The sequence below is a fragment of the Micromys minutus genome (assembly GCF_963924665.1).
Source record: "Micromys minutus genome assembly, chromosome: 9".
Taxonomy (NCBI): Eukaryota; Metazoa; Chordata; class Mammalia; order Rodentia; family Muridae; genus Micromys; species Micromys minutus.
In genome coordinates this window covers 47,420,327-47,431,799 of record NC_137978.1, presented here as the reverse complement: position 1 = coordinate 47,431,799, position 11,473 = coordinate 47,420,327, and the positions used below count along the sequence as shown (strand labels likewise).

General features: G+C 48.2%; 1 protein-coding gene across 1 annotated transcript; it reads left to right on the top strand.

The window, feature by feature from the left end:
• Positions 1-421: 421 nt before the first annotated feature.
• TMEM222 (transmembrane protein 222) lies at positions 422-11,473 on the top strand. Its single transcript, XM_080921344.1, has 6 exons — positions 422-656; positions 6,394-6,478; positions 7,677-7,708; positions 8,966-9,062; positions 9,140-9,270; positions 10,558-11,473. The coding sequence occupies exons 1-6, from the start codon at positions 463-465 to the stop codon at positions 10,643-10,645; spliced, it is 627 nt and encodes a 208-aa protein (XP_080777470.1). The 5' UTR covers positions 422-462; the 3' UTR covers positions 10,646-11,473.

The following is an 11,473-nucleotide window of genomic DNA, read 5'->3' as shown; positions in this document are numbered from 1 at the left end:
CAGACTATTATGCAACTCGTGCCACAGACTAAAAAGGACAAAGGAAATCTAAAGACTTGTGTTTGAATCGTGGCTCACTTCATTTCTAAGAGCCTCCGTCTCTGACTTGCAATCTGAGGAAAACAACTAAATTTGTGTGTCTAATCAGTTTATGGACAGTAGTAACAATGGATATCAAGAACTTGGCCCCTAAGAAGTGATCAATAAATTGTGTCTGTACCACGTGCCGGCATACCGAACAGCGGTTGGTTGTGGGTCGCTAGGACTAGACTGAGAGCTTACTGAGGTCAACATAAATGCTCTGCTATAGGCGTGTGAAAGAGACTAAACTGGCCGGGCCCAGAAGGACAAGGCTCCAATTCCCGGAGGGAAGATCAACCAAGCGGACCCCCACCTCCCGGAAGTGACGACACAGGGGCGAGAGGAGCCGCGGCCGGCCTTCCCGAGCGGGGCGCGCGCGGGATGGCGGAAGCGGAAGGGAGTTCTCCGCTCCTGTTACAGCCGCCGCCGCCCCTTCCTCGCATGGCGGAAGTAGAAGCGCCGACGGCGGCCGAGACGGACATGAAGCGGTACCACGGGTCCGGTGGTGTCGTCATGGACGTGGAGCGGAGCCGCTTCCCTTACTGCGTGGTATGGACACCCATCCCGGTGCTCACGTGAGTCTCTTCCGGCGTCGCCGCGAAGTTGGGGCGGGCCCCAGTGTGCCATTCTAGCTTTTTTTCCCCAGACTTGCAGCAATAATTCTTACTCCGGGCCAGGCTGGCTCCTGATCCCTAGACCCCCCCCCCCCCGTCACCTGTGTGGTGCGTGGTCCCGTTGGATGTGGGGCATATTTCAGGCCCTGGTTCCCCCTGGTCTAATTGGGGAAAAGGACAAGTGTAGATCAGCAGCGAAGATCAGGTAATTAGCACGCCCGTAAGCTGCAGGTGTACAGAAAAGATCCTTATCTATTGCCTGAAGAGGCATCTTCATTCATTCACCTTTGCGTTTTGTTTTGGTTTTTTCACTCATTGAACTAATGAGGGAGTACATTGTCTTAGTCAGTTGACTACCCCAGGAAGAAGATATTCAGAAGCCAGTTCACTGATTGGATAACTCTTCTTTCGGCCGTGGCATAGCACCTCTCACCTGAGGAAATAGATACTTTTTTTCTCTATCAAAACAAGCCACCAGGCATGGTGATCTACACCTTTAGCTCTAGCACTTGAAGGCAGAGGCAAGCAGATGAGTTGGAGGGCAGCCTGAACAAACTACATGGTAGGAATTCCAGGTCAGCCAAGCATACCCAGAGAGATCCAATCTGAAACAAAATATAAACAAAAAGAGCCAAGTTGTATGGAGAAGGAATCATTTTAGCCTCAGATGTTTCTGATCTTAAAATCACTTTCATCTTTTGGTTTTGTATTTTACTAGTTTTGAGATAGGATCTTGATATGTAGCCCAGGCTGGCCTGGTATTTATTGTGTAGCCCACCCTGACTTTAAACTCCCGTTTCCCCTGCCTCAGACTTCTGTGCTCTGGGACTACAGGTGTATACTACTTCATCCATCCAGTGACCCTAATTTTTTAATTCTGTAAAGCTACTTGGGTGTAGGTAGATGGCTCAGTTGGTGAGGTGCTTTGTGTGTAAATGACCTGAGTTTGGATCCCTGTCACCCATGTAAAAAACTTAATCTGGTGCTGCATTGCCTGAAATCCCAGAGCTCAGGGAATGGAGGTGAGAACATTTCTGAGGCTTGCTAGTCTTGTCAAGCCAATGAAACATACCACTCAGAAAGTAACAGGGGCTGTGCATAGGGACGCTGCACACCTGGATTCCCAGCTCTCAGCAGGCAACGCCAGAAATCGGTGACTTGTGGTTAAGAGCACTTGTTGCTCTTACAAACCAGTGTTCAATTCCTAGAGCCCTCATGGTAGCACACAGCCATCTGTAACTCCAGTTCCAGTAGAACTACAGTGCACATACATCCATGCAGGCAAAACATTTATATAAATAAAACTAGACAAACGATAAAAGAAAAAGAACCAAAGTCTTGAGTCCAGGCACTATGGCTCACACCACTGTTGTGAGGGCACTTCAGAATATCAAGGTAGCAAGGTCCCTGACCATTTAAGGTCATTTTAAGCCACAGAGAAAGGTCCAATATAGGGTTCCAGAGTTAGACATTGGATCCAAAAAATAAAATAAAGCCTTACAATGTGCACTTGTCAATTCATTAAATGTTCCTCTAATACGTTTGCTAACTGACTCCTGTGGTCTGCAGTCGCAGGTGGTAAAGCCTGCATGTCTGGTATGCAGGGCAAGGTAGCTGCCACTTGTTCTCAGATGTTGATGGGAAGGGTAGAGAGTAACTCCAGTAAAGCTGTGAAGAGAATGGGCTGTCACTGAGAAAGCATGTGAAAACCAGTCCTGCTGGCCGTGCTCACCTTTTCCTCAGCAGAAGGGACGGGGGAAAAATTAACTCTTGTAATGACGTAGTTATGTGATGTTGCTGAAAGTACGTGCAAATGTAGGGGTAGATATGGGATCAGAGAAGGAAACTGAGTCCAAGACCTATCCACCTCTTAATAATACCTGCTGCTAGAAATAAAAAATAGCTAAACATTTCATGTATACTGTCATTCATCCAGTCCTTATATCCTGAAAGCAGATATGGAGGCATGAAACTCCAGGATGAGCAACTAATGCATTCACTGAACTTTTACCGAGGGCCGCTTTTGTCCTAGGTCAGAAGAGTCAGCAGTTAGCGTAGCTCCGGAGCTTCTTTGGAGAGTTGACAGGCTGCATCGAGAGTTGCTTCCCTAGGGCTTTGCTAGGCACAGATTTAAGTGTTGTCTCTTCAGTCGCAGTTCCACTGGCCATCAGCAGTCGTGATGTGGACAGAGCACTGCTCAAAGCCAGGTCCCCCAATGGTTGAAAGGAATCTGGATCAGGAAGAGCTTGGACTGGGTTCTGAGAAGTCACAGAAGCTGTTCCCACAGTTCTTGGTGTCCTGTGTTCGCAGTGGATCCTTAGCCGTTTACCCTTTGTCAGTCAGGTAGCAACTGTTCACCTCATTGAGCACCCCACATCATTTTACATAGACTGTGAGTAGTAGCCACTCAGCAAAGTACTTGTTACTCTGCAGAAAGGTGGAAATGAAGAAATTGACCTAGCCTGCTCAAAGCTACATCTGAAACAAGCAGAACCTGACTGTACTCTTTTTTTTTTTCCTTTTAGACAGGATCTCTCTATGTAGTCCTGGCTGCCCTGGGACTCACTATGTAGACCAGGCTATCTTTGAACTCACAGAGATTCACCTGCCTCTGCCAACTTTACTTTTTCCCTCCTAATTGTCTTATAGAGTAATATCATGTAGGTTTGGGGTACAATGTGACTTTCCAATATTCCAGTTAAATGGGTGTGTAAAGTGCTTGCCTCACAAGCATGAGGACTTGAGTTCAAGTCCCCAGAACCCATGCAAAGGTGGGCGTGACAGTTCATTCAGTGTGCCTGGGATGACATGGAAGACACAGGAGACTCCCCAGAAGTTCACAGGCAGCTAGCCTGGGGTACACAGCAATGAGATCCTGTCACAAGGCAGAAGACAAACTAAGACCCAAGGATGTACACACACATCATACACAGGCAGATTGTAAGGATCAGATCAGAACAAACCATGTTATCTATTACCTCAGCTGTCAATTCTCTGGGTTGGAAAGATTCAGAATCTTGGCTCTTTTGAAATCTACAATTAATTGTTAGTTATAGTTACCTTACTATGCTATAGAATATTGGAAATTATTCCTCCTATCCAACTATACCCCCTCTACTCTTCTGTACGAATCATTTGTCCATCATTCTGCTGACAGATACATAGGGAGTTTGGAGCTACGTGCCAAGTCAGGCACCATCTTAGAAGCTGTAAAGGAGACACACACAGTCTTTGTTCTCATGGAGTGTAAGGATTTAGTGAGGAGAAACAGGCAGCTGATGAATTTTAGTGGATGGATATGATGAAGAAAATAAAGCAGGGTGATGGGTCTGCGGCTCCATCTCTGACTGCTTGCTCATGGCTCGTGAAGGTGCGATTGTGATGGGGGCACTGGTGGGGATCCAGCTCTTAAAGCTCTTACAGTCTAGGGACAAGCTGGAGAGCTGGTTCAGTGGTTAAGAGCCAACACTCCTCCTGCAGAGGACCTAGATTTGTTTCCCAGCACAATATCCTGTGCTGACAACTTAGAGCTCTTATTCCCGGGGATCAGATGCCTTCTTTTGGCTTCTATAGGCACGTGCACTCATGCCCCACACTGCATACACAGATACACATGTATTCACATAAGTAAAGATTAATCTTGAAAAAAAGAAAATCTCTTCCTTTTACAGACAAGACAAAACCTATAGCTATTGAGCTGGGGCTGGCAGAACAGCTCAGCAAAGAATCTCCTGTGCTTTCCTAGTCAGGACTGTCATCTGGGGCTGAGACTTGAGCAGTAGCCTCTACACTGGCCTCCTACCTTCTTAACAACCCCCCCCCCCCCCCAAACAGCCTTTGTGCTGTGTACCAAGCACATTACCTTCTGAGCTACCTTACCAGCCCTACATGTCCCGCCCTGTCCTTAAACTTCCTTCTTGAAGGGTTGGTTACTTATTATAAGGTGCACAAATCTTAGGCATACAGTTCAAGGAAGCTTTTGTGGTTTTCTTTCTTTTTCAACTTATGGGCTGGAGAAACAGTTCAGCAGCCTAAGACCTGTACTATTACAGAGGACCCAACACCTGTGTCAGGTCGCTGACAGCCTCTGTAAGTCTAGCCCCAGTGGACTTACACAAGTCTAATACTTGTGAGCACCCATATGTACCAACATGCAGGCACATGCACAAACACATAGTTTAAAATAACATTTGACTAAGTGTGTCACAGTGCACTTGTGAAGGTCAGAGGACAGCTTTATGGAGTTGTTTTCCCTTCTACCATGTGAGTTCCAGGGATCAGTTGGGTCATCTGGCATGGTGGCAGGCACCCTCACTGCTGAATATTTGTCAGCCCCAGTTCAGAAGCCATAGGTTTGTCTTGTCTTCTCTGGTACACAAAATAGTACTGTATTTTATACTCTTGGGTAAGGCTTTCTTCCAGGCATACACTCTTGAGACTCTCTGTAGTATGAGCTTTTCATTGTTACATAGGACTGTTGCAAAGCTGTGCTGGTTTTGTTTTTCTGTCAGACATACGTGTGTGTGTGTGTGTGTGTGTGTGTGTAGAGAGAATGTTATTTTGTATGGATGGGTGTTTTACTGCATGTATATATGTGCATTACATGCATGCCTGGTGCCCACGGAGATTAGAATAGGGTGTCACATTCTGTGGAATTGAAGTGATGGAGCTTTGAGCTACCATGTGGGTGCTGGGAACTGAACACAGGTCTTTTGCAAGAACAGCAAGAGCTCTTAATGGCTAAGCCATCTCTCCAGTCCCATTGGTTTTGGGTTTGGGGTTTTTTGAGACAGGGTCTCATTATGTAGACATGGCAAATGCTGGGATTACTGGCATATACCAGTCCTGTCAGCTCAGTTGGGTTTTGTTGTCTTTTTAAAATTCACTTTGAGATAATTTACATATAACAAAAAGGTATATATATATATTTTTTTTTTTCTCATTTTGTGTGTATGGGTGTTTTGCTTTGCATATGTCTGTGCAGTACACCTGCCTGGTGCCCACAGAGGCCAGCTGGTTGTGAACTGCCTTGTGGGGGTTTGGGGATTGAATCCAGGTCTCCTAGAAGAGCAGCCAGTGCTCTTAACCAGTGAGCCATCTCTCCAGCACTAGTAAAGATATCTTTTTTCTTTTTTCTTTTTTTTTTTAAGATTTTTTAAAAATTTTATTTATATGAATATACTGTAGCTGTCTTCAGACACACCAGAAGAGGGCATCAGATCCCATTACAGATGGATGTGAGTCACCATGTGGTTGCTGGGAATTGAACTTAGAACCTCTGGAAGAGCAGTCAGTGCTCTTAACCACTGAGTCATCTCTCCAGCCCCAATATGGTACACCTTTTAAGAGCACAGTTCAGTGAAGATTTTTGCTTTTTACAGTGTTGGGGTTCAAGCCCAGGACCTTGTATATGCTAAGCAGGCCCTGAGGGGACTATGTATGCTTTTGTACATCCTCAGACTAGAGCTGTTGAGGAAGAGCTTACAGTGCTGATGTTTTCCATGAGAGGTGTTTTATTTACTCAGCAAAGCTCCAGCTGCTTTGCACCCTGTGCTGCATGTGCTATTCACGTCCACTCAGTGGTAGCCCTGGGGACCTCCCTGCTGTGACTCACCACTTTTTCACATGCATTTCTGTAGCATTGCCTAACTAAATGATAGATCTCAGCTCTGTGTTTTGCTGTTGTGTTCTCTTGCAGGTGGTTTTTCCCTATCATTGGCCACATGGGCATCTGCACATCCACAGGAGTCATTCGGGACTTCGCTGGACCCTATTTTGTTTCTGTGAGTTCCCAGTTTGTGAGTTCCCTGTCCTGAAAAGACTATAGGCTCATATAAAAGGCTGGCCTGGGCCCACATAACTCTCAGCCCAGGCCCTAGCCTTCTGCCCCTCTCTAGTGTTTGACCCATTTCCTTCTCTTGCCTCCAGGACAGGCCAGGAGGGCAGTATGGCCAGAGGAATCTTAAGTAACTGGTTCAGCCCTCTGTCCCCGTCCCTGGGTACCAAGACATGGGTAGGGGTTAGAGGCAAGAGTGGAGTCAGACCATCCTGGAACCACATCTCTGGACCTTCAGAAGGTGGGAGCCATGGTTGGGGGACAGGGGAGGCTGATATGGTTCCCATGGTGGGGATTTTAGAATGAACCAGCTGTGTTCTCAAATCTGCTTCCTAGCGATGGGCCAGCGCTAGTCCAGGGGGCTCTTTCTAGATGAGCACATGCATTTGCCTATTTTCAGGTGGCTGAAGCTGAAGAGGTGTAATGTCATGGCTTCTTTATATTAGTAGTTGTTGGGACCATCTTCGCAGGACAAGGCCTATTGCTATGCACTTAATACATTGACTAGCTAAGTGTAATGGTCCGTGCCTCTAATCCTAGGATTGGGAACTGAGGTAAGAGGAGTGCTGAGAGTTCATGGCTGGGTAGCCTTGGCTACATAGTGAGTTCCAGGTCAGTGTTGGGTACACCTTTAATCCCAGCACTCAGGAGGCAGATTCAGTGAGTTGAAGGCCAACCTGGTCCCCATAGACAGTTCCAGGACAACCAGGGCTATACTGAGAGACCCTGTCTCAATATATAAAGAGATTGAATTTCTGGGGGCAAGGGATATTACATAAGGAGTCTAGGACTCCCCAGAGTCATTCCCTCATAAGAAAATTCTGTGGTCCAGCAGCCTCTTACCTGCATTGAAGGTGTTCCACTCTAGGCCTCATGTGAGCTATCACTGTGGTGCTGAGAGGTCAGAAGGTTTATGTTACACATGAAGGAAATCTGCCCATGATGAAAACCCAGAGACTGCCCTGAGGACATAAGAGGGCCAGAGAAGCCCCCGTGTGTTTACACTGCCTCCTTTCCACAGAGTAGCTGCTAGAGCCCTATCAATGCCTTGCTGCGCTGAGGCTCTGCCCTTCAGCCACTGACCCAAGGTTGTTAGCAGACTGGATGTAGTTTCTCCACTGACTTCTGCTCTTGTCTCTCAACAGGAAGACAACATGGCCTTTGGGAAGCCTGCCAAGTAAGTGAGTGTCTTTGTGCCTAACCAGGGCCAGGTTTCTCCTGCTCAGAGCAATGGGCCAGGCCCTGTGAGGCACAGCAGAAGCCAGCAGCCTGAGTGCCCTAGCAGGCACCTAGAGTCAGTCCCTGTCTAGGTCTCATCTTGTAGCCCATCGGGTCTTCTCTAGAAAGGCACAGGTCTTGGCCAACGTCACACAGTTAGGAAGCACCAAGTCTGTCTTCCTGTGTAGCCTGGAGTACTTCCTCCCCTTGGGAACACCCCAAGAAATATAATCTCTCTATACATATTGAGACAGGGTCTCTCAGTAGAGCCCTGGTTGTCCTGGAACTGTCTGTGGAGTCCAGGCTGGCCTTGGGAAGTGGACCATATAAAGAATAGGAGGCTGCTTGGTGCTCCATTGCATCTTTCTGTTTGGAGGGTGTGAAAGCAACTGAGGCCCTCAAAGTACATCAAGGTGACATTCAGGCCTGCATCTCTTACCAGTCTTGTCCCTGTCATCTTGTTTTCTCCCGAGCGCTCCAGGATTGCTCAACTACTTATTACTGGGACACTCTGTTCAGTCTGTGCTTCCACCTTGTTAAAGCTGTTCCCACAGCCTCCAGTGCTGACCTAACCCTCTTCCATCAGCCTAGACTCAGGTGTTTCCTGTTCTCAGCCATTCCAGTTGTGGTGACAAATACCACTGAGTGGGTGGCTCATCAACAAAAGTGTCACATCTTTGGAGACTTAGAGGGCCAAGATGAGGTGATACTGATACATGCCTTGTGGTGCCAACAAAAGAAAGGAATGTGGGGTCTCTTAGGCCTTTCCACCCACAAGGGGAGTTCCCCAGGGGTTAAGGTTTCAACAGAATAGAGAACAACACTCTGGTCTTGCCTGGTTGTTGTCTGCTGCTGTATCACTTTCTGGGGAGATGTAAACAGACTGTATTCTCCCCAGTTTGGACACTGATTGTACCCAGATCAACAAGCTTTGTGACCCTCCCTAAATTTACAGTTGTTACAACTTACAGAACCCTGGGAAAGGGTCTTCAGACTCTCAGGAGTTTCCTGAGCCCTATGGATTTTCACTTCCTTGGTCTCAGGAGCTCTCCTCTTCCCTCCAGAAGAGAACGTTTCAACTGGGAGGAAGTAGCCATACTGCACTAGACTTGGACCTGGTCCCCATTGCCCACAGCCTTGCACAGAGAACATTCATAGAGATAAAAGCTGCAAAGAGGCTGAGCCAGTACCCAGAACATCTCCCCTCTCCCTGCAGGTTCTGGAAATTGGACCCTGGACAAGTATATGCTAGTGGACCCAACGCGTGGGACACGGCTGTGCACGATGCCTCAGAAGAGTACAAGCACCGCATGGTAGGTGGGAGCTGGGCCCGGGGATCCGTGCGCACCCACCCCACCCCATCCTCACCCAGCTGTTCTTGTGTCTCCAGCACAATCTCTGCTGCGACAACTGCCACTCACATGTGGCTTTGGCCCTGAACCTGATGCGTTACAACAACAGCACCAACTGGAACATGGTGACACTCTGCTTCTTCTGCCTGATTTATGGGAAGTATGTCAGGTGAGCGGTCTTCAACCTGCAGGCTCACTTGGATCACTCTCTAAAGGATCCTGGAAAGGCTGTCACTGGAGTCCCTCAGACACTAGGGACAGTTGGAACAGAAACTTAGGTTCTAGAGAACTGAGTTCCTGGTGGAGAGCAAGGTGGCTGTACCAAAGTACTGCTCCATATGGGTTCCTAGTTGACTTGTCACTTGCTCACTACCGGGTTCTAGTTAGCTGCTGCTGGGCTGCAGCCGGCCTGGTAAAGGACTGCAGTGTTTCTGGCTTCTAGAGAAGCTATGAGTCTACTACAGGTGCTCAGAGGAGCATGGATCCTCTTGATAGTGTTACCTACTTCCATAGGCTCTGCTTTGTCAGAGGCAGGCTTCTGGACATTTGGGCTCCCAGTCCAGGGAGACTTTTGAAGCCACAGCCTCAGGACCAGTAAGGGTTAAGACATTCTTCCCAGCCCACACTAAGGACTCAGGTTGGGTGAATTCCCTGTATCCCACAGCAGACCCCAGACTTAGAAATCATCTCACATGCTGAATGTGGTGGTACATACTTTTAATCTCAGCACTTGGGAGGGTAGAGGCAGGTGGATTTCTCAGTTGGGGACCAGCCTGGTCTACAGAGTGAGTTCCAGGACAGCCTGGAAAGAGAAACCCTGTCTCAAAACAAAAAAGTTCTTATACTTGAGCGGCTCCCCATGCCCCCAATTCTGTTCTTTTTTTTTTTTTTTTTTTTTTTTTTTTTAACCTTTGTTTTATATGCATGGTGTTTTGCCTGCATATGTCTATGTGAACGTTAGATCTTGGAATTGCAGTTGTGAACTTCCTAGGTGGATGCTGGGATTTGAACCCCAGTCCTCTGGAAGAACAGTCAGTGCCTCCAGTGGCTGAGCCATCTCTTCAGCCCTTCCCCTTTGTTCTTAATTATCCTTGTCAAGAACCCCTAAGGCTTTAGAGACCCCCAGAAAAGAACATAACACAGGCCTGAGGCAGAGCCAGGGTTGAGTTCAAGCCCTGATCAGTTCCTACCCAATGAGTAGCCATGTCATATGTGCTGACATCATTACTATCTCAGTGGATCTCACCCTCAACTGGAACTTCCAGGTCAGGAGTGCTTGTAGATGCCGTGAGACCCAGCCCATTGGCCTCTTTAATGGCCTCTTAGTATATGGCTGTCCAACTTGAGGGATAAGTTCCAGGAGGCCCTAGGAACCTAAGTCTTGTCAGGGTTGGGGAAGGAGGGTTTCCGGGCCATACCTCTGCTCACCTGGCCCTGTGCTTTTCTCCCCTGTCAGTGTTGGAGCCTTTGTGAAGACCTGGCTGCCCTTTGTCCTTCTCCTGGGCATCATCCTGACCGTCAGTCTCGTCTTCAATCTGCGGTGATGGCTTTCAGATGGTGTAAGCCCACCAGTCCCCTGAGGAGGCCCCTGCCACTCGCCCGTCCCTTTTGGTCCCAATTCTTTTATCCTCACCCTCAGGCAGAGTTGCCTCCTGGGTTGGAAGTAGGGTCAGGACTTGGGACAGAAGTGTTGGTGTTGAGTACCTGGGGCAATGAGGTCACTAAGAGCCTCCTTGTCCTCTCTCCCTGGACCTCAGAACTCACCTTTGTGGCATCCCCATTGCCATCCTGGAAAGGCCTTCCTTCCTTTAGAGCATCTCCTGCCACCATCACTGGGTTACTCTTGCCATGCCCAGAGCACAGTGAGGACAAAGAACCCACTAGGCAGAGCAGTGTTCAGAGCTGGATTTGAAGCTGTTTTCTGGCTGGTGGTTGTGTCCCAAAGTAGGGTATGGTGTTGTGAGAAGTGCTGCATGCCAAGAGACTTGGAACCTTCTCTGCTGGCCTCGAGCGGACTGGGAGGGCTGGCTAGACTCTTTCTGTGTCTGCTGGAGCTGCGCTAGCATAGTGTGTGCCTCGTCATCACTAATCTAACCTGGCTAGCAAGGGCTGAATGGCGCTTACATGCAGAGTGGGTCCCCTGTAAGTCAGGTAACATGAACCCCACCTGTTTCCAGCCCAGGAGTCTTCATTGCCAGGGATAGAACCCTTTAGGTCCAAAGTGTGAGTAACTCGTCAGAGCAGCTGGTGCCACCGTAATCGCCTAGATCTGCTTTTGGTTGCTACAATGGGCCCCGTGCAACCTGCCTCCCCCTGGTCCATAGGCTCCTTTATAAGGGGCTCCCTGGCAGGAAATAAAGTTTTAAGTCTAA

Excerpts from the sequence above, each read along its gene's own strand:
- TMEM222 (XM_080921344.1), top strand. The coding sequence starts at position 463 with ATGGCGGAAGCGGAAGGGAGTTCTCCGCTCCTGTTACAGCCGCCGCCG. Across the intron at positions 6,479-7,676 it reads CTGGACCCTATTTTGTTTCT|GAAGACAACATGGCCTTTGG; the intron begins GTGAGTTCCCAG and ends GTCTCTCAACAG. Across the intron at positions 9,271-10,557 it reads ATTTATGGGAAGTATGTCAG|TGTTGGAGCCTTTGTGAAGA; the intron begins GTGAGCGGTCTT and ends CTCCCCTGTCAG.